Below are 21,643 nucleotides of genomic sequence, written 5' to 3' on the forward strand. Positions count from 1 at the left end.
TATGATTTTTTTTGTGTACAAATGAACTCAAGCTGACAGACAATGTCAAATGTGATATAGTGAAGCACCTGAGTGAGTTGGGTGCGCAATTACGCAGGTACTTTCCCGAAACGGATGACACAAACAACTGGATTCGTTATAACCCTTTCATGCCTTGCCTCCAGTCTACTTAATGATATCTGAACAAGAGAGCCTCATCGAAATTGCAACAAGCGGTTCTGTGAAAATTGTATTTAATCAGAAGCTACTGCCAGATTTCTGGATTGGGCTGCGCTCAGAGTATCCTGCCTTGGCAAATTGCGCAGTTAAGACACTGATGCCCTTTGCAACCACGTACGTATGTGAGAGTGGATTCTCAGCCCTCACTAGCATGAAAAGTAAATACAGGCACAGACTGTGTGTGGAAAATGGTTTAAGACTGAGACTCTCTCCAATACAACACAACATTGCATCCTTTCAAGCACACCCTTCTCATTAACCTGTAGTGAGTTATTCACCATTTTTGAAGAACAAATAAGGTTTTATATGTAAGATGGTTAAATAAAGAGCAAAAGTATTGATTATTATTATATTATTATTTGTAACGTGGTCCTATAAGAGCTCTTTGCCACTTCCCACAAGTCGGGTTGTGACACAAACTCACACTCATTCTTATGTTTAATAAATGTATCGTGGCAGGCTTACAATGATGGCAAAAAACAACATTTGAGAGTGCGCTGACCATGGTGCTAGAGGGGTACGCAGCTGGAGGGTGAATGTTTGAAGGGGTATGGGACTATACAAACTTTGGGAACCACTGATGTAGACCATACTATTTACCAAGAGAGTTTACTTTAGAGTATATTTTAGTCTATTTACAACCATAAACCAATGTTGGCACTAAGACCTCACTAAATGAGCTGTATACACCATAACTAAATAAAGAGCATGCTCATCCAGAGGCCTGTGATTTTAATGCAGGGAAACTGAAATCCATCTTATCTAATTTCTACCAGCATGACACCTGTGCAACTAAAAACTAAATAATCTTTACTCCACACACAGAAATGCATACAAAGCTCTCCCTTGCCCGCTATTTGGTAAATCTGACCATAACTCTATCCTCCTGATTCCTGCTTACAAGCAAAAACTCAAACAGGAAGTATCAGTGACGCGTCCAATGCGGAAGTGATCCAATGAAGCGGATGCTAAGCTACAGGACTGTTCCGCTAGCACAGACTGGAATATGTTTCGGGATTCATCTGATAGCATTAAGGAATTTACTAAATCAGTCACCAGCTTCATTAACCTCTCTGGGGTATGTGGGACGCTAGCGTTCAAAACAACAAAAATCTCATAATTCAAATTTCTCAAACATACAACTATTATATCCCATTTTAAAGATACACTTCTCGTTAATCCAACCACATTGTCCGATTTCAAAAAGGCTTTACGGCAAAAGCATAACATTAGATTATGTTAGGACAGCACCTAAACAAGAACAAACACAAAGCCATTTTCCAAGCAAGGAGAGGCGTCACAAAAACCAGAAATACAGCTAAAATTAATCACTAACCTTTGATGATCTTCATCAGATGGCACTCATAGGACTTCATGTTACACAATACATGTATATTTTGCTCAATGAAGTTCATATTTATATCCAAAAACCCCATTTTACATTGGCGTGTAATGTTCAGAAATGTTTTGCCTCGGTGAATGAGCACATCAATTTACAGAAATACTCATCATAAACGTTGATAAAATATTCAACAGTTATTTAAAGAATTATAGATACACTTCTCCTTAATGCAACCGCTGTGTCAGATATCAAAAAAGCTTTACGGCGAAAGCAAATTTTGCAATAATCTGAGTACAGCGTTCAGACACGAAACCAAACCCACCATTTTGTGGAGTCAACAAAACTCAGAAATAATATTATAAATATTCACTTACCTTTGATGATCTTATCAGAATGCACTCCCAGGAATCCCAGGTCCACAATAAATGTTTGTTTTGTTCGATAAAGTCCATCATTTATGTCCAAATACCTCCTTTTGTTCGCACGTTCAGTCCAATACTCCAAATGCAGGAAGCGCGCGCAAATGTCACGACGAAAAGTCAAAAAAAGTTATATTTACGTTCGTATAAATATGTCAAACGATGTATAGCATCAATCTTTAGGGTGTTTTTAACATAAATCTTCAGTAATGTTCCAACTGGACAATTCCAATGTCTTCAGAAAAGAAAAGGAACACAGCTAACTCTCACGTGAGCATGCGCCTCTGAGCTCATGTCATTTTCTCACTCATCAACTTCCAGGCCCTGTTGTTCGCTCCATATTCACAGTAGAAGCATGAAACAACATTCTAAAGACTGTTGACATTTAGTGGAAGCCTTAGGAAGTGCAAAATGAACCCTAAGTCACTGTATACTGGATTGGGAATCACTTGAAAAACTACAAACCTCAAATTTCCACACTTACTGGTTGGATTTTTCTCAGGTTTTTGTCTGCCATATGAGTTCTGTTATACTCAGAGACATCATTCAAACAGTTTTAGAAACTTCAGAGGGTTTTCTATCCAAATCTACTAATAATATGCATATCCTACCTTCTGAGCCTGAGTAGCAGGCAGTTTAATTTGGGCACACCTTTCATCCGGACGTCAAAATACTGCCCCCTACCCTAGAGAAGTTAATAAGTGCATCGATGACATCGTCCCCACAGTAACCATACATATATATCCCAATCAGAAGCCATGGATTACAGGCAACAACCACACTGAGCCAGCCACAGCTGCCTAGTGACGTAAGCCTACCAGACAAGCTAAATGCCTTCTACTCTCACTTCAAGGCAAGCAGCACTGAATCATGCATGAGAGCACCAGCTGTTCCGGACGACTGTGTGATCACGCTTGCCATAGCTGGTGTGAGTAAGACCTTTAAACAAGTTAACATTCACAAGGCTGCACGGACAGACGGATTACCAGGATGCGTACTCAGAGCATGTGCTGACCAGCTTGCAAGTGTCTTCACTGACATTTTCAACCTCTCCCTGACCCAGTCTGTAATACCTATATGTTTCAAGCAGACCACCATAGTCCCTGTGCCCAAGAACGCCAAGGTAACCTGTCTAAATGACTCATCTGTAGCCATGAAAGGCTTTGAAAGGTTGGTCATGGCTCACATCAACACCATTATCCCAGACACCCTGGACCCACTCCAATTTGCATACCACCCCGACAGTTCCACACATAACACAATCTCTATTGCACACTGTCCTTTCCCACCTCGACAAGAGGAACACCTATGTGAGAATGCTGTTCATTGACTACAACTCTGCTTTCAACACCAAGCTCATTACTAAGATAAAGACCCTGGGACTGAACACCTCCCTCTGCAACTAGATCCTGGAATTCCTGACGGGCTGCCGCCAGGTGGTGAGGGTAGGCAACAACACATCCACCACACTGACCCTCAACACGGAGGTTCCTCAGAGGTGCGTGCTTAGTCCCCTCCTGTTGTCCCTAGTCACCTACGACTGCGGGACCGCGCACGACTCCAACACCATCATTAAGTTTGCTGACGGCACACCGGTGGTAGGCCTGAACACAGACGGCAGTGAGACTATAGGGAGAAGGTCAGAGACCTAGCAGTGTGATTCCAGAACAACAACCTCTCCCTCAACATCAGCAAGACAAAGGAGCTGATCGAGAACAACAGGAAACAAAGGGCAGAGCACAGATCCCCATTCACACTAGACATGCCACCAGGGGTATTTTCACAGTCCCCAAATCCAGAACAAATTCAAGAAAGCATACAGTATTATATATAGCCCTAATTGCATGGAACTTCCTTCCATCTCATATTGCTCAAATAAACAGCAAACCTGGTTTCAAAAAACAGGTAAAGCAATACCTCGAGGCACAACGCCTCTCCCCAATTTGACCTAGATAGTTTGTGTGTATGCATTGATATGTAGGCTACGTGTGCATTTAAAAAAAATGTTTTATGTAGTTCTGTCTTTGAGCTGTTCTTGTCTATTGATGTTCTGTATTATGTCATTCTGTATTGTGTTTCGTGTTTTGTGTGGACCCCAGGAAGAGTAGCTGCTGCTTTTGCAACAGATAATGGGGATCCTAATAAAAGACCAAATACCAAATACATTAACTGGGCTGCAGTGGAGTGGGTCAAGAGCTTCAAGTTTCTCTGTGTCCACATCACTAAGGATCTATCATGGTCCACACACACAGTCGTGAAGAGGGCATGACAACGCCTCTTCCCCCTCAGGAGACTGAAAAGATTTGGCATGGGCCCCCAGATCCTTAAAAAGTTATACAGCTGCACCATTAAGAGCATCTTGACTGGCTGCATAACCTCTTGGTATGGAAGCTGCTTGGCATCTGACTGCAAGGCGCTATAGAGGGTAGTGCGTACAGCCCAGTACATCACTGGGGCCAAGCTCCCTACAATCCAGGACCTCCGTACCAGGCGATTTCAGACAAAGACCCTAAAAAGACTCCAGCCACCCAAGTCATAGAGTGTTCTCTCTGTTACCGCACAGCAAGCGGTACCGAAGTCTGAAACCAACAGGGCCCTGATCATCTTCTACCCCCAAGCCATATGACTGCTAAATAGTTAGTTAAATAGTTAACCAAAAAGCCACCTGCATTGACCTTTTTTGCACTAACTTTTTTTGCTCTTTACATACGCTGCTGCTACTGTTTATTATCTGTCACTTTATTCCTAGTTATATGTACATATCTACCTCAATTACCTTGTACCCCTGCACAGGGACTTGATACTGGTATCCTGTGTATGTAGCCAAGTTATCATTACTCATTGGGTATTTATTATTACTTTTATTATTAAGTGCTCTACTTTTCTATTATTTCTCTATTTCCTTTCTCTCTGCATTGGGAAGGGAAGGGCCTTTTAGTAAGCATTGCATTGTTAGTCTACACCTGTTGTGTATGAAGCATGTGACAAATACAATTTTATTTGAGTAGGTTACAGCTATGCTTCGGAGGGGAACGGGCTGGTAGCCTACACATACACACCTGGCAAAGATTTTCAGCTGGCAGGCAGATGCTGATAAAAGTTTCTGATTGACATAGGGAGGGCTTTGCATAGGCGCTTTGTTGCGTTTTTTTGTGGGACTGGGAAAAAATGCCCTGAACATTAAAGAACGTTATTAACCGGTTCCCATGCTTTTAAATAACCGTTCTGTTCTGGAACTCTATAGATCACTTTTGTTCCCAGTTCTCGTTCTATTCCTTGAAAATGTTTGTTATTTTCTGGTTTTGGGTTCTGTTCCCTGAACCACTTCCAACCCCTGGTTTTAACCGGGTTCTGGCTTACTATGGACCTCTGAGCTTTGTCTTTAAGATTATGATTATGAACCGCCATGACCTTGCCCCATATTAATCTCTGTGAGTAAGAATGATTTCTCAGAATAAAATAGAATATATACTGAAGAAAAATACAAACGCAACATGTGACAATTTTAACTATTTTATTAAGTTACAGTTCCTATAAGGAAATCAGTCAATTGAAATAAATAAATTAGGCCCCAATCTATGGATTTCACATGACTGGGCAGCGGTGCAGCCATGGGTGGGCCTGGGAGGGCATAGGCTCACCCACTTGTGAGCCAGGCCAGCCAATCAGAATGAGTATTTTTTTCCCCACAAAAGGGCTTTATTGCAGACAGAAATACCGACGTGATAAGACATTTAAGCGTGTTAACCCTCGCAAGGCTGCCGGGCCCAGACGGCATCCCTAGTCGTGTCCTCAGAGCATGCGCAAACCAGCTGGCTGGAAGCTGTTCCTGTACCCAAGAAAGTGAAGGTAACTGAACTAAATGACTATCACCCTGTAGCACTCACCTCTGTCATCATAAAGTGCTTTGAGAGGCTAGTTAAGGATAATATCACCGCCAACTTACCCGACACCCTAGACCCACTGCAATTCGCATACCGCCCCAATAGATCCACGGATGTGCAATCGCCATCGCACTGCACACTGCCCTATCCCATCTGGACAAAAGGAATACCTATTTAAGAATATTGGACCTATGATACCTGTGGCCTAATCACATAAATGTGACAGCCAGAATGTTCCCTCAGAACATCAATACCGAGAGGGATTACTGAGTTTTCTGTGGGGAAGAGGGGATGGACAGGGGAGAGGAGAGGAGGACACCATCAGTCCCAGAGGTTAAGGAAGATAAGGGGTAGTTAGTGGTCTTTCATGGCCTTTCTATCACTCATCTGTGATTTGATGCGTGGGCTCACCCTTCCTGTGTAGGGGTAAACTGATAGGTCCATCAGGGCATCCTATCTCTGTCTGAGGCCCCTCAGGAGACCTACTGCAGTCCACGGACCCTCCATTATCCCCTCTCCTGTTTACGACTACTGGGCTCCATGGCTCCATAGCCCTGTCCATCCACATCAACATATTGGTAATATGATGCCCAGTAGCAGGACAAATCCACTCAGGAAAGTATGGGAAGTGATGGATATGGAAGAGGCCCTGAGCTGCTTTGAACTCATCCTTGATGCTCACATTTCTCCGAAGCTGCGTGGTTCTGATCGGTGGTACTTTGTCTAACTTGTCACGGTCTAAAAGATTAAAGCTTCCTTCACAGAGTTTTTTGGCCATTTGTAAGACCTCATTGTTTAGATAGAGTAGAATAATGTGGGCTTTTGAGTCCACCTTAGCTGTGTTAAATCAGCACCTTCCTGGGGCTTTTCTCTTAACTCCGCCGCACTTCCGCATAGCGCACCACTCAGGGCTCCACTCAGGCCCCAGCCCAGCGCTGGCATCCTGGGGAGGAACCCAAGGCAGCTGGGCCAGATCACTGGAGACCCGGGGCGGTCATCTTTAATGTTTCCTCAAGTGCAGAGCAGTTGAACTACAGAGAGAACAGGCTTGGGTTGGGTTTAACCCCAGGGTACGGAGGGGCTGGAGGCTCCCTGCCTGAAACAGAGGGAGCTGAGGAGTACAAAACGGAAAAAGACTTAAGGGATAGAAAGAAAGAGAACAAGAGAAAGAAAGAAAGATAAACAGGAAAATAGAGAAATAACAAGATTGAGATGATAGGGATTGTTGGTCAGACAGCAGCAGGCTTAATTGAAGCGAGAGAGTAAGGTGTCAGAGAACAGACACACACCTGTCTGTAACGACGTTAGGTACTAATAGTGATGGACGGGCTTCAGCCATGCTGTTTGAGTACCTCAGATCTCCTGTCAATTAGGACTGCTTCTGTCAGGGGGCTGATATGATGACACTCTGCACCTCACTCCCATGCTGTTCTACACAGCTTCAAACCTCTGTGTGGAGAGCTTTGACTGTGTGTGTGTGTGTGTGTGTGTGTGTGTGTGTGTGTGTGTGTGTGTGTGTGTGTGTGTGTGTGTGTGTGTGTGTGTGTGTGTGTGTGTGTGTGTGTGTGTGTGTGTTGGTTGGTTGGTTGGTTGGTTCTTCTATCCTTTATCCTTGTGTGGACCTACAATCCCCAAAAGTCCCCACAAAGATAGTAAAAAAGGGAAATTCTCTCTCGTGGGGACATTTCCCACATCCCCCTGAGGACAAAAGCTATTTTAAGTTTAGGAGTTTGGTTTAAGGTTAGGGTTACAGTTAGGGTCATGGTTAGGGTAAGGGGCTAGTGATTGGTTTAGGGTTAAGAGTTAGGTATATGGTTAGGGTTACGAGTTAAGGTTAGGGTTAGGGTTACGAGCTAAGGTTAGGGTTAGGGTTACGAGTTAAGGTTAGGGTTAGGGAAAATAGGATTTTGAATGAAAATAAATTGTAGGTCCCTACGAGGATAGAAGAACATAACGTGTGTGTGTGTGATAATGGGGCAGTGCATATTGCATCAGTATAGGGTGTTAATAGAGGTTTGTGATGTAAGTCAGCAAGCCTGTTTATCTACACCCTGCCTTCCAGAGTATGTGTGGGGTTTGCACCCTCAGCATACAGATCCTTCGCTCTACATGGCTGCACTCCACTCCCAGCTGTGCTGCTGAGCTGCCTGGGTCCTTTAATAGTGCTAAGTCTAAAGCTGCAGTTGGGTGTTGTTTTCATGGAGAGGAAATGAGTGAGGTGTCTTTCAGTAGTTACAGTAGCTTGGCCTATATCCTCTCACATAGCACAGGCCCCTGTGTAATTCTCCCTCTGTCTCTCTCTCTCTCCCTCTTCAATGACCCCATGCACCAGAGCCCAGAGCCCCAACACTGCCCACTGTATTCCCCTCGTGACCCCCTCCTCCGACCCCTACACACAGACCAGCCTGTTCCGAACCAGCCTGTCCGAACAACCCCTAGAGCTATTTTAAGCCTGGGCCAAACAAAACAGAGCCCATGTCTTAGCTAGCAGACTTCCCGGACTCTCTAGGGTCATTTGGGTTCAACGGGCCAGACGCGAGGAACCACAAAGTGTGGGCTATTTTGGGGGGAAATATCTCCCCTTAAGATGATAGAGTCAGATGGATCATAGACTTGTACGAAACATGCCATTCTCCACTATGGGTGATGATGAGAGAGGTTCACAGAAGAAAAGAGAGAGAGAGAGATGGAGAGAGCGAGAGAGAGATCAATAGCCCTACCTCCTGCTGATAGATGAGTGTGAGAGACCGTAGACGATGATGATGATGGGCCTGGGACTGATCTCCCTGTGGCTAACACTGATGAGCTTTGGGACAGTAGACCTCCAGGGAAACGTCACTTCAATCTACAAGCTTTTCACTCATATGCAGTTTAGCTGTTGCAGCTATTACAACCCACTTGTATTAAATATTGTACATGTGCATGTACAAAGGATACATCTATTACAGAGTGTCTCTGTAAGTATTGTACTGTACAGGAGGTTGTACAGGGGGTTCAGCCAGCCAAGAATAATTATCATAACTGATAATGGCTATTAATAATGTCAGAATTTTGGTCCATCTCATGACCCCCTAGCCCTTCTGGAGTTACAGGCCCATGTCACTTCCATAAACACGGTTGGGACAGATATAGGGCCTCACTATTTCAAGTCTCACCATCAATTCACTTAATGTCACTGCAACAATTCCCTCCGATGACATAAAGGGCAGAACACTTCAGTGAGACAGAGTAAAAACAAGTCCTACTTTGCACAAAGGAAAGTGAAAAGAGCGTTTCAAAAACCCAGCCTAACCTCAAAGACGTAACATAGTAAATGTAAATCTGTGACACTCATATTAGTATGATATGTTACATTTGGTATGGTAAAATAAGATAGAAGGTTACTTAAGGCAAAAACGAAAGGAGGGAGGTTGGTCAGGACCCAAATGTGTGTTCGAATCTCATCACGGACAACTTTAGCATTTTAGCTCATTAGCAACTTTGCAACTATTTAGCATGTTAGCTAAACCGTAACCCCTAACCTTAACCTAGCAAACGCTAGCTACAACAAATTGGAATTCATAACATATTGTACAAATTGTAATTCGTAATATATCATATGAATTGCAATTCGTAACATATCATACAAATTGTAATTCATAACATACCATACGAAATGGATGATGGACATCCACAAATTAATATATACCATACGCAACGTAACCTATCATACTAAATGGAGGGAGACATATTTATATTTACTATGTTACCTCTATTCCTGAGTCCAGGTTGAAAAAAACACAATCATGGAATGTGAATTAATGCTAACTCAAATACACTGAGTTTTACAGATGAGATCACACACATTTATTTGAGTGCAAGGGCACAGTCACACACACACACACACACACACACAGACACACACACACACACACACACACACAATAACGAATCACAAACACACTTAGCATCACTCTCCAGCTCCAGAAAGTCGCCACATGGAGTGAGGTGTCTGGCGGACGTCTTCACTTACTATAATGAAAACAGTCATATATCTAAACAGCATGTCTTGGTTGGGACAATAAAACCAACAAGCACCCACTGACTGGGCTATTTAAAGCTTTGACTCAGACATATGGGCCAGGCAGCACAGAGCATAGAAAAACACAAAAAGAAAGTAAAAGTCCTCTCCATCCCACATCAGAGAAACAATCCACATGGACCAGTTAATACACGAAAGCCCCCCCTTATTAAGCACTCCCACAGTCCACAGAGGACACATTCATCACATCCAAATACCCAGGCTAAAGTAAGGGATCAAGGATAAAGCCTCCTTTTAAAGGAGCAACTGATGATTCATTTAAATTACCATCGGATAAGCCTGTTAGCCCAAAACAAAGCTTTTAAGAGTAAGATTACAGGGGACGAATCAGAACCTTTTCCTTTCACTAAAGTACAGAAATAATTACAGGAAATACAGTGCATGCCGTTCAGATTACCTGGTTTTAAAACATGCAATACACTGATTATGTTATAATGTGAATGCTACTGTGTGAACAGGTGACACAATGCATGCCTGTCTGTCTGTCTGTCTGTCACTCACCTTGGCCCCGATGACGGAGCTCTTCTGGTAAAAGCAGCACAGGGCTGCTGTTAAGGTCCTCAGAACATTGCATCTCTCCGACATCTCTCACCCCTCTCACTTAACTCACAGTAAAAGCCACCCCACAAAAATCACAGAGATTCTCAGTTAGCATTCACTTCTGTCGCACCAGGGGTGTGAACATGGTAGCAGCTCACTCTGTGTCTCTCTCTCTCTCTCTCTCTCTCTCTAGTCTCTCTCTTTTTCAGTCGAAGCAGTTCTGTTCTCTGTGCGCTACACAGTGAACACACCACACCATGCTGCTTCACTCAGTCCCGGAGCTCCATGTATGGAGCTTTGGAATCCCCATGTGATTTTGCTCTCCCGCAAATGAAATCTTAGCCAGCTGGGAGGGCACTACCTCTACCTCTACTGCCTCTGGCTCTACTAAGACTAACCCCAGCAACCCCCTCTCACCACTGGCTGAGTTTAGAGGAGAGGGAGAGAAAGGGGGGGAAGGTAGAAAGCGAGAGGGAGAGAGAGAGAGCGAGAGAGAGAAAGAGAGAGAGAGAGATGGGGAGGGGGAGGGGGAAGGTAGAAAGTGAGAGAGCGAGAGAGAGAGAGATGGGGAGGGGGAGGGGGAGAGGGGAGGTCAAAAGCGGGAGAGAGAGAGAGAGAAAGAGAGGGAGAGAGAGAGAAGCTGCTGTGTGTTCTTCTGAAGTCCCCTACCCTACCAACAGTGATGCTCTGATTAACACACCATCAGAGAGAGGGGGGTAAAAGGATCAAAAGAGAGAGAGATAGAGAGAGAGAAGCTGCTGCGTGTTCTTCTGAAGCCCCCTACCCTACCAACAGTGCTGCTCTGATTAACACACCATCACCACACACATTCTATGGGCCTCTTCTGCTCTTTTAACATACTGGTGCTTTAAACTGTGGAGGTATTTTGATTTGTTTTCAATTAAAAGATGCATCTGTTCTGTTCATCTCAGAAAAATAGGAAACCCTCTACAAAGGAAGACAGATGTGTGTAATGCAACAAAATTCAGGTCAAATAGGTGAAAATATCTGCAGTTGAGAATAAAAGTGATATAAAACTAAGATTTAAATCAGTCTGGTCGGACATAACCTGTGTTGTTGAAGAGACAAATAAGGAAATAATCTGGTTTCTGAAGACTCTATTCAATCAGATCGGTTTTATCATCCACATAGAGGTTGTTTTGGCGGTGTCTGAGGTGGAACTGCTTTAGAGCTGTCAAATCCACAAGTGGCTCCTGGTATTACACCGAAAGCGGACATTGCCATTGGCTGCACAGTCACATTAAGAGAAATCCCATGCAGCCTTCTTTACAAGTTTGAACCCTGGAATGTGAGATGTAATCTACACCTTGATTAGGCTGATAGAAATCCTCATTATTTCGTTCAATGACTTTAAATTTGAGCATAATTATTTCTATAAAGCCTAAACTTTCCTGTTCTGAACTTGTAACGCAAATGGGACTGTTGTGGCTTCATGACAATGATCAAGAGCATCTGCTCACCGTTTTGACAGCTCCAAAGCAGTTACACCTCGCACACCGCCAAGATGGTTGGAGTATAACAGAGCATGACCAAAAGACATGTCTTCATTCAAAGCAATGCCACTTCGCAGGCACTTTTATCCACGTTTCTTACAGTGCAGTGCATGCATAATTTTCCTCATGATGTATGTGTGATCCCTGAAGGGATTGAACCCATGACCTTGGCGTTGATAACACTCTTACCAACTGAGCCACACACGACCACTTTTTGTCCATCTCCCCAGTAATACCAACAGAGTGGAATACCAAGCACTCCAACAACTACAGGAATTTCCATCCCCATTTCATTAGCATCACGTTGGGCTCTCAGCTGTTCTGGGAATGTTTGGTTGGATGGATGATGATGGGCTGTTTAGCTCTTTCTCTTCCTCCAATACCATGCCATCAGCAGACATCCTATTGTGTGTGTAAAATCCTCCTTAATTCACTTGTCAGTTGAAATACTGTAACTTCAAGGAAACTTACGACCCGTTACAGGAAGGTGGAAAAAAAGCCATATATACGTTAGAAATCTGCTTTACTTCAGCAAATACAGCCTCACAGGACTGGCTTGCTTCAGCCCTATGAATCAGAGATATGATTAAACTATAGGAGAGGGAGAGAGAGAACTGGCTGACTAACGATGCAGAGTTGTGAGAATGAATGACTGCAATGCACAGCTCAGCTATTTGCAGGTGCTTTCTTAAAAAGGGGAGCAATCTGTGAATGTGATTCAGCCAATACAAATAAATGGTAGAAAAAGTCTCCTCTGCACTTATAAACTGGCCAATCTTAAACTATGCAAAGTGAATAATCTGTTAAGTGGGCCTCTGGCTGCATTTAGACAGGCAGCCCAATTCTGATATTTTTTTCACTAATTGGTCTTCTGATCTGAAGTGATTGGTCAAAAGACCAATTGGTGTAAAAAAACAAACCTATTGCAACACCTTTAGAACAAAAACTCAACCACCAACTCCACCAAATCAGTTGGGGGCAATGGCAGTGGGATAGGGGAAGGGCCAGGAGGTCTACTACCTGGGGGGTGTAATTACCCAAGAGCCATTAATAAATGCTGGGTTCCATTCTGTTGCACCCAAATCACTCATAAAATGTAGAAAAATACATTAGGTAAGGCAGGCTGGCTTCCTCTACACAGTGTGACACTGATGATGACAACACTGTGATGAAACGTGAGACACACACCACTAATGCTGGCACAGAACCACAGAGCATAATTGACCAGTGCCACGTGTGCTACATTGATATATCACATATAACATCATGTTTTTTCTCTGGGTCATTTCTAGATAAAAGATCTAGGAACAGTGTGTAATGTCTGTCCTTTTAGACTTTTGGAAAACTTCAATGGATAATAAAAATACAATATGGAAAGCATATTGGCACGTATTTTAATTCAACTCCTGAAAAGAATAGGATAACAACAGATTAGCAAGAGATTTACTAGTATTATCAGTGGATGTTCATGTCTGTTCAGCTGTTCGGCTGCATAAATTATACTGTAGTACTTAAGTCAAACCACTAGAGAGTGCCATTTCTCTTCAGTGTGGTAGAATAGATTGTGCACTATGACCATGCTGAAGGGCATACCTCAGTTCTAACTCGTCTAGGATACAGGTACAATGGATACTGTAGATAGGAACAACAGGGAGAGATGAAGGACAACTGTTTGGCTGAGGTAGAGAAGACAACTGTCCTGAGGGGGTCACTGGTACTTGGGTTTTATGGATCCCATCCTCATAACCCTGCTAGCATCTGCCTTCAACAGGGAGCAGCTGACAGCCATACAGTCTGTGTCCAACTCACTCACACCTGTACTGCATATTCTAGCCACACCATGTACATTATGTATGAGTGGGGCTTGGAGAGTTGGGTGAGATGAGCAACTCATAATCTGCAGCAATTTTCTGAATGACCTAATCCTACAGATGAAAGGTCCAGAGAAGCTATCCGCTGTCCTGTTCCTATTTAGAAGTATTGTCATAAATCCAAACTTATAATGTCTTTATAGTTCTGGCAATTTTTGTATCTCTCTAACCCAGCTCTCACCCTGCCCGCCACAAATAGAGTGTATTTATTTCTGTGTGTATATTTCTGTGTGTATATTTCTGTGTGTGTATTTCTGCGGGCTATGCTGTGCTGTGCTGTGCAGGCCACATGGAGGGCCAAAGGGTCTTCATCTGGTGTTAAGCGAGGGCTGGAGATCTCTCATGTGGCATAGAGAGCCATTGTTCCCTTTAAAGCGCTTTCATGAGTGGTTAGCTACCACTGGGCAAAAACCAGTTGCATCAACGTTGTTTCCACGTCATTTCAACCCCTAAATTCAATCTGATGATGTTGAATCAACGTGGAGAATTTATGGGATTTTTTTAAAAAGTCCTCAACCAAGGGGATTTCTTTTTGTTTTTCACCAAACTTTTAACCAGACAATCCACTAGGCCTGATGTTCTCCATCCTGTCTTTGTTGTCCTCCTGTTCTTCCTCTCTCTATCTCACTCTCTATCGGTCTCTCACTCTGTACCCCCTCTCTCTTCTACACTCTAGTGTTTCACTGAGGAGTCTACTGGAGTCGCAGGTGTCTCTCATCCTGGTCTCTATCCTCATCTGCCACCATGTTGTCTTTGTGACTGTATCTGTGAGTCACTCTGACAGTTAGTCTCACTCTAATCAATGTGAGGCTCATTACATAACCATGATTTAAAACCCGTTTCTCATAAACACCACATACTCCCAGAGGAAGAAGTTGGGCTCCACCCAGAAAAAGAGGGTATTTTAGGCGTTGAGTCCTTCTTCAACAATTTCCCCTCTCCCGCCTTCTAGATTGGCTTTGAAGATTGTAGCCATGTCAAATCAGAGGCAAAACAACAAGACTTTCACACGCAACAGTTTCTACCCACACTGTGGCTACATTCAGTCATTCTCAGACCAGTCCTGGTCTATCTGTTGTCCCTCTAGTCCACCCATCTAAACCACTATACCAGTGGTTGGTTGCAGTAGGATTGTGGTCATTGGGCATTACTCTGACCAGCTTCGTGTTCACACACAGGCCCCCTACCCACAGGAAATGACTTTAGCACATCTGCCTTTAATGTTTCCTGTTCATGTGTGGCAAACATTCATTGTTGCTTCAATAGCATATTCATTGAAGGCCCGGCTGAGTGGAAAAACAAACACACCTGGATGGGCTGTGTTGAGGGGCTGTGTGAAGCTTACAGTAACAGTGGATACAGTATCATGGGTGTTATGTAAGGCCTGGGTCAGACAGTACAGTTCAGCAGTGAAGGCCCCACACACAGCAGATTCATCTCCCATCAAAACAGTTGGAGAGGTGCTCCAATCTGCTGTAGCCCTGCCATCCTCCGGGCTTTCCCATATGGAAATCCTCCTGCACTGTGTCTACCCAGGATAGCACACAGTGGGATGAGGTGGCGTGAGGTGGGCTGTGCTGCGTCAGGCCTCTCTAGTGTTGGTTAAACACCACAGGAGTAACTCTACACCATCTTCCATCCTGAATCTGGTGAAACTCACCTCAGAGTTTGTGTGTGTGTGTGTGTGTGTGTGTGTGTGTGTGTGTGTGTGTGTGTGTGTGTGTGTGTGTGTGTGTGTGTGTGTGTGTGTGTGTGTGTGTGTGTGTGTGTGTGTGTGTGTGTGTGTGTGTGTGTGTGTGTGTGTGTGTGTAGCTAGGTTCATTGTGGAGAGGATAAATGGCATAGATGACTCTTGCCTAAGAATGAGGCCATGCATGATCTCAGTTGCACTCTCATCTGTCTAATCCTTCTGAGGTGAGCTGAGGTGAGGACAGGGCTCTGATGTCACGGCGTTTGTGATGTTTCCTCATATAACACTGTCTGACCTGGTATCAACAACAACTCAACAAGCTGAGTTAGACAAGGCTGGTGGCTCTCTCCAACATTACAATTAGTAATGAGGGAAGATGTAGTCCATGTAGTTTCCTGTTCCTGTGACCAACATGTTGAGGTGACTGAGTAAAGCCTTCCGCATGCTTTGGTTCGGCTGGTCCCTAGCCGAGTTCAGCTAGGCGAAACGAACAAGTGTGTTCGCATTCTCCCTTAAAAGTCCTTTACTTGAAAAATGACAAAAACACAGCAATAGTACTGTTTGTCCATCTTGAAACGCCATAGCCAGTATATACTTACTCAAAATAGTCTGAATTGATCTAGGATAACTCAATAAATCTGTCATTAATTTTGACGTTTTGACGAGGAGATCTTAGTCGCACAATTTTACATCTAACTAAGATGTTAGGTGCAGTATTTATAAAGTGAAAAAATGGGCATGAAAATGTTTTGTTTCTCATTGAATGACAACAAACACTTTACTGAAGAATCCCTATTGTTGACCAATCACTGATGAATGGGTGTAGATTTGCCGCGAGAGAAAACGTTTGTGTTCACGAACAGCCGAAAAACCGTTGCCGAAGACCAAAACGAACAAAAACGTCACAAGATGTTGTCATAATGTATGCACAAACTCTACCGAACTGTTTCAGCTGGGAAGCAGGCGAATGCCTTAAACATGAATAAATGATTGGAGATGGAAGTGAAAGAAATCATATTTGAAATCAGGAGAGGGTTCGTGACAATCGAGTGACAGTCTGAACTGTGTGTTTATTTTATTTTTCTCATTCTAAGGCATATTGAGCCAGTGCCCTGAGTGGTGGTTAGGACTACCCACTGCCCTAGTGAGATAGTGAAGTAGCAGAGTGGTGGTTAGGACTACCTACTGCCCTAGTGAGATAGTGAAGTAGCAGAGTGGTGGTTAGGACTTCTTACTGCCCTAGTGAGATAGTGAAGTAGCAGAGTGGTGGTTAGGACTACCTACTACCCTAGTGAGATAGTGAAGTAGCAGAGTGGTGGTTAGGACTACCTACTACCCTAGTGAGATAGTGAAGTAGCAGAGTGGTGGTTAGGACTACCTACTACCCTAGTGAGATAGTGAAGTAGCAGAGTGGTGGTTAGGACTAACAACTACCCTAGTGAGATAGTGAAGTAGCAGAGTGGTGGTTAGGACTACCTACTACCCTAGTGAGATAGTGAAGTAGCAGAGTGGTGGTTAGGACTACCTACTACCCTAGTGAGATAGTGAAGTAGCAGAGTGGTGGTTAGGACTACCTACTGCCCTAGTGAGATAGTGAAGTAGCAGAGTGGTGGTTAGGACTACCTACTGCCCTAGTGAGATAGTGAAGTAGCAGAGTGGTGGTTAGTTCTACCCACTACCCTAGTGAGATAGTGAAGTAGCAGAGTGGTGGTTAGGACTACCTACTGCCCTAGTGAGATAGTGAAGTAGCAGAGTGGTGGTTAGGACTACCTACTACCCTAGTGAGATAGTGAAGTAGCAGAGTGGTGGTTAGGACTACCTACTGCCCTAGTGAGATAGTGAAGTAGCAGAGTGGTGGTTAGGACTACCTACTACCCTAGTGAGATAGTGAAGTAGCAAAGTGGTGGTTAGGACTACCTACTACCCTAGTGAGATAGTGAAGTAGCAGAGTGGTGGTTAGGACTACCTACTACCCTAGTGAGATAGTGAAGTAGCAGTGGTGGTTAGGACTACCTACTACCCTAGTGAGATAGTGAAGTAGCAGAGTGGTGGTTAGGACTACCTACTACCCTAGTGAGATAGTGAAGTAGCAGAGTGGTGGTTAGGACTACCTACTACCCTAGTGAGATAGTGAAGTAGCAGAGTGGTGGTTAGGACTACCTACTACCCTAGTGAGATAGTGAAGTAGCAGAGTGGTGGTTAGGACTACCTACTACCCTAGTGAGATAGTGAAGTAGCAGAGTGGTGGTTAGGACTACCTACTACCCTAGTGAGATAGTGAAGTAGCCGAGTGGTGGTTAGGACTACCTACTGCCCTAGTGAGATAGTGAAGTAGCAGAGTGGTGGTTAGGACTACCTACTGCCCTAGTGAGATAGTGAAGTAGCAGAGTGGTGGTTAGGACTACCTACTACCCTAGTGAGATAGTGAAGTAGCAGAGTGGTGGTTAGGACTTCTTACTGCCCTAGTGAGATAGTGAAGAAGCAGAGTGGTGGTTAGGACTACCTACTACCCTAGTGAGATAGTGAAGTAGCAGAGTGGTGGTTAGGACTACCCACTACCCTAGTGAGATAGTGAAGTAGCAGAGTGGTGGTTAGGACTACCTACTACCCTAGTGAGATAGTGAAGTAGCAGAGTGGTGGTTAGTTCTACCTACTACCTTAGTGAGATAGTGAAGTAGCAGGGTGGTGGTTAGGACTACCTACTGCCCTAGTGAGATAGTGAAGTAGCAGAGTGGTGGTTAGGACTACCTCCTACCCTAGTGAGATAGTGAAGTAGCAGAGTGGTGGTTAGGACTACCTACTACCCTAGTGAGATAGTGAAGTAGCAGTGGTGGTTAGGACTACCTACTACCCTAGTGAGATAGTGAAGTAGAAGAGTGGTGGTTAGGACTACCTACTACCCTAGTGAGATAGTGAAGTAGCAGAGTGGTGGTTAGGACTACCTACTACCCTAGTGAGATAGTGAAGTAGCAGAGTGGTGGTTAGGACTACCTACTACCCTAGTGAGATAGTGAATTAGCAGAGTGGTGGTTAGGACTACCTACTACCCTAGTGAGATAGTGAAGTAGCAGAGTGGTGGTTAGGACTACCTACTACCCTAGTGAGATAGTGAAGTAGCAGAGTGGTGGTTAGGACTACCTACTACCCTAGTGAGATAGTGAAGTAGTAGAGTGGTGGTTAGGACTACCTACTACCCTAGTGAGATAGTGAAGTAGCAGAGTGGTGGTTAGGACTACCTACTACCCTAGTGAGATAGTGAAGTAGGAGAGTGGTTGTTAGGACTACCTACTGCCCTAGTGAGATAGTGAAGTAGCAGAGTGGTGGTTAGGACTACCTACTGCCCTAGTGAGATAGTGAAGTAGCAGAGTGGTGGTTAGGACTACCTACTACCCTAGTGAGATAGTGAAGTAGCAGACTGGTGGTTAGGACTACCTACTACCCTAGTGAGATAGTGAAGTAGCAGAGTGGTGGTTAGGACTACCCACTACCCTAGTGAGATAGTGAAGTAGCAGAGTGGTGGTTAGGACTACCTACTACCCTAGTGAGATAGTGAAGTAGCAAAGTGGTGGTTAGGACTACCCACTACCCTAGTGAGATAGTGAAGTAGCAGAGTGGTGGTTAGGACTACCTACTACCCTAGTGAGATAGTGAAGTAGCAGAGTGGTGGTTAGGACTACCTACTACCCTAGTGAGATAGTGAAGTAGCAGAGTGGTGGTTAGGACTACCTACTACCCTAGTGAGATAGTGAAGTTGCAGAGTGGTGGTTAGGACTACCTACTACCCTAGTGAGATAGGAAGTAGCAGAGTGGTGGTTAGGACTACATACTACCCTAGTGAGATAGTGAAGTAGCAGAGTGGTGGTTAGGACTACCTACTACCCTAGTGAGATAGTGAAGTAGCAGAGTGGTGGTTAGGACTACCTACTACCCTAGTGAGATAGTGAAGTAGCAGAGTGGTGGTTAGGACTACTTACTGCCCTAGTGAGATAGTGAAGTAGCAGAGTGGTGGTTAGGACTACCTACTGCCCTAGTGAGATAGTGAAGTAGAAGAGTGGTGGTTAGGACTACCTACTACCCTAGTGAGATAGTGAAGTAGCAGAGTGGTGGTTAGGACTACCTACTACCCTAGTGAGATAGTGAAGTAGCAGAGTGGTGGTTAGGACTACCTACTACCCTAGTGAGATAGTGAAGTAGCAGAGTGGTGGTTAGTTCTACCTACTGCCCTAGTGAGATAGTGAAGTAGCAGAGTGGTGGTTAGTTCTACCTACTGCCCTAGTGAGATAGTGAAGTAGCAGGGTGGTGGTTAGGACTACCTACTGCCCTAGTGAGATAGTGAAGTAGCAGAGTGGTGGTTAGTTCTACCCACTACCCTAGTGAGATAGTGAAGTAGCAGAGTGGTGGTTAGGACTACCTACTGCCCTAGTGAGATAGTGAAGTAGCAGAGTGGTGGTTAGGACTACCTACTGCCCTAGTGAGATAGTGAAGTAGCAGGGTGGTGGTTAGGACTACCTACTACCCTAGTGAGATAGTGAAGTAGCAGAGTGGTTGTTAGGACTACCTCCTACCCTAGTGAGATAGTGAAGTAGCAGAGTGGTGGTTAGGACTACCTACTACCCTAGTGAGATAGTGAAGTAGCAGAGTGGTGGTTAGGACTACCTACTACCCTAGTGAGATAGTGAAGTAGCAGAGTGGTGGTTAGGACTACCTACTACCCTAGTGAGATAGTGAAGTAGCAGAGTGGTGGTTAGGACTACCTACTACCCTAGTGAGATAGTGAAGTAGCAGAGTGGTGGTTAGGACTACCTACTACCCTAGTGAGATAGTGAAGTAGCAGAGTGGTGGTTAGGACTACCTACTACCCTAGTGAGATAGTGAAGTAGAAGAGTGATGGTTAGGACTACCCACTACCCTAGTGAGATAGTGAAGTAGCAGAGTGGTGGTTAGGACTACCCACTACCCTAGTGAGATAGTGAAGTAGCAGAGTGGTGGTTAGGACTACCTACTACCCTAGTGAGATAGTGAAGTAGCAGAGTGGTGGTTAGGACTACCTACTACCCTAGTGAGATAGTTAAGTAGCAGAGTGGTGGTTAGGACTACCTACTACCCTAGTGAGATAGTGAAGTAGAAGAGTGGTGGTTAGGACTACCTACTACCCTAGTGAGATAGTGAAGTAGCAGAGTGGTGGTTAGGATTACCTACTACCCTAGTGAGATAGTGAAGTAGTAGAGTGGTGGTTAGGACTACCTACTACCCTAGTGAGATAGTGAAGTAGCAGAGTGGTGGTTAGGACTACCTACTACCCTAGTGAGATAGTGAAGTAGCAGAGTGGTGGTTAGGACTACCTACTACCCTAGTGAGATAGTGAAGTAGCAGAGTGGTGGTTAGGACTACCTACTGCCCTAGTGAGATAGTGAAGTAGCAGAGTGGTGGTTAGGACTACCTACTACCCTAGTGAGATAGTGAAGTAGCAGAGTGGTGGTTAGGACTACCTACTGCCCTAGTGAGATAGTGAAGTAGCAGAGTGGTGGTTAGGACTACCTACTACCCTAGTGAGATAGTGAAGTAGCAGACTGGTGGTTAAGACTACCTACTACCCTAGTGAGATAGTGAAGTAGCAGAGTGGTGGTTAGGACTACCTACTACCCTAGTGAGATAGTGAAGTAGCAGAGTGGTGGTTAGGACTACCTACTACCCTAGTGAGATAGTGAAGTAGCAGAGTGGTGGTTAGGACTACCCACTACCCTAGTGAGATAGTGAAGTAGCAGAGTGGTGGTTAGGACTACCTACTACCCTAGTGAGATAGTGAAGTAGCAAGGTGGTGGTTAGGATTACCCACTACCCTAGTGAGATAGTGAAGTAGCAGAGTGGTGGTTTGGACTACCCACTACCCTAGTGAGATAGTGAAGTACTGTGCCTTGCAAAAGTATTCACCCCCTTGGTATTTTTCCTATTTTGTTGAATTCCAACATGTAATTTAAATAGATTTTATGGGGGATTTCATGTAATGGACATACACAAAATAGTCGAAATTGGTGAAGTGAAATTTAAAAAATAACGGAAAAGTGGTGCATGTATATGTATTC

General features: G+C 44.3%; 1 protein-coding gene across 3 annotated transcripts in view; it reads right to left on the reverse strand.

Annotated features, from left to right (window-relative positions):
• Window positions 1-21,643, reverse strand: part of bcar3 (BCAR3 adaptor protein, NSP family member) — an 89,275-nt gene that overhangs the window by 26,283 nt on the left and 41,349 nt on the right. Inside the window, exon 1 of one of the 3 annotated variants that reach the window (XM_014216611.2) lies at window positions 10,447-10,878. The exons of the other annotated variants lie outside the window; for them this stretch is intronic. Within the exon in view, the coding sequence (XP_014072086.2) occupies window positions 10,447-10,530 (84 nt within the window). The 5' untranslated portion in view covers window positions 10,531-10,878. Of the gene's footprint in view, window positions 1-10,446; window positions 10,879-21,643 lie in introns of those variants that run through there. 3 annotated transcript variants of the gene reach the window in all.

Source organism: Salmo salar, chromosome ssa10 (assembly GCF_905237065.1).
Source record: "Salmo salar chromosome ssa10, Ssal_v3.1, whole genome shotgun sequence".
Lineage (NCBI taxonomy): Eukaryota > Metazoa > Chordata > Actinopteri > Salmoniformes > Salmonidae > Salmo > Salmo salar.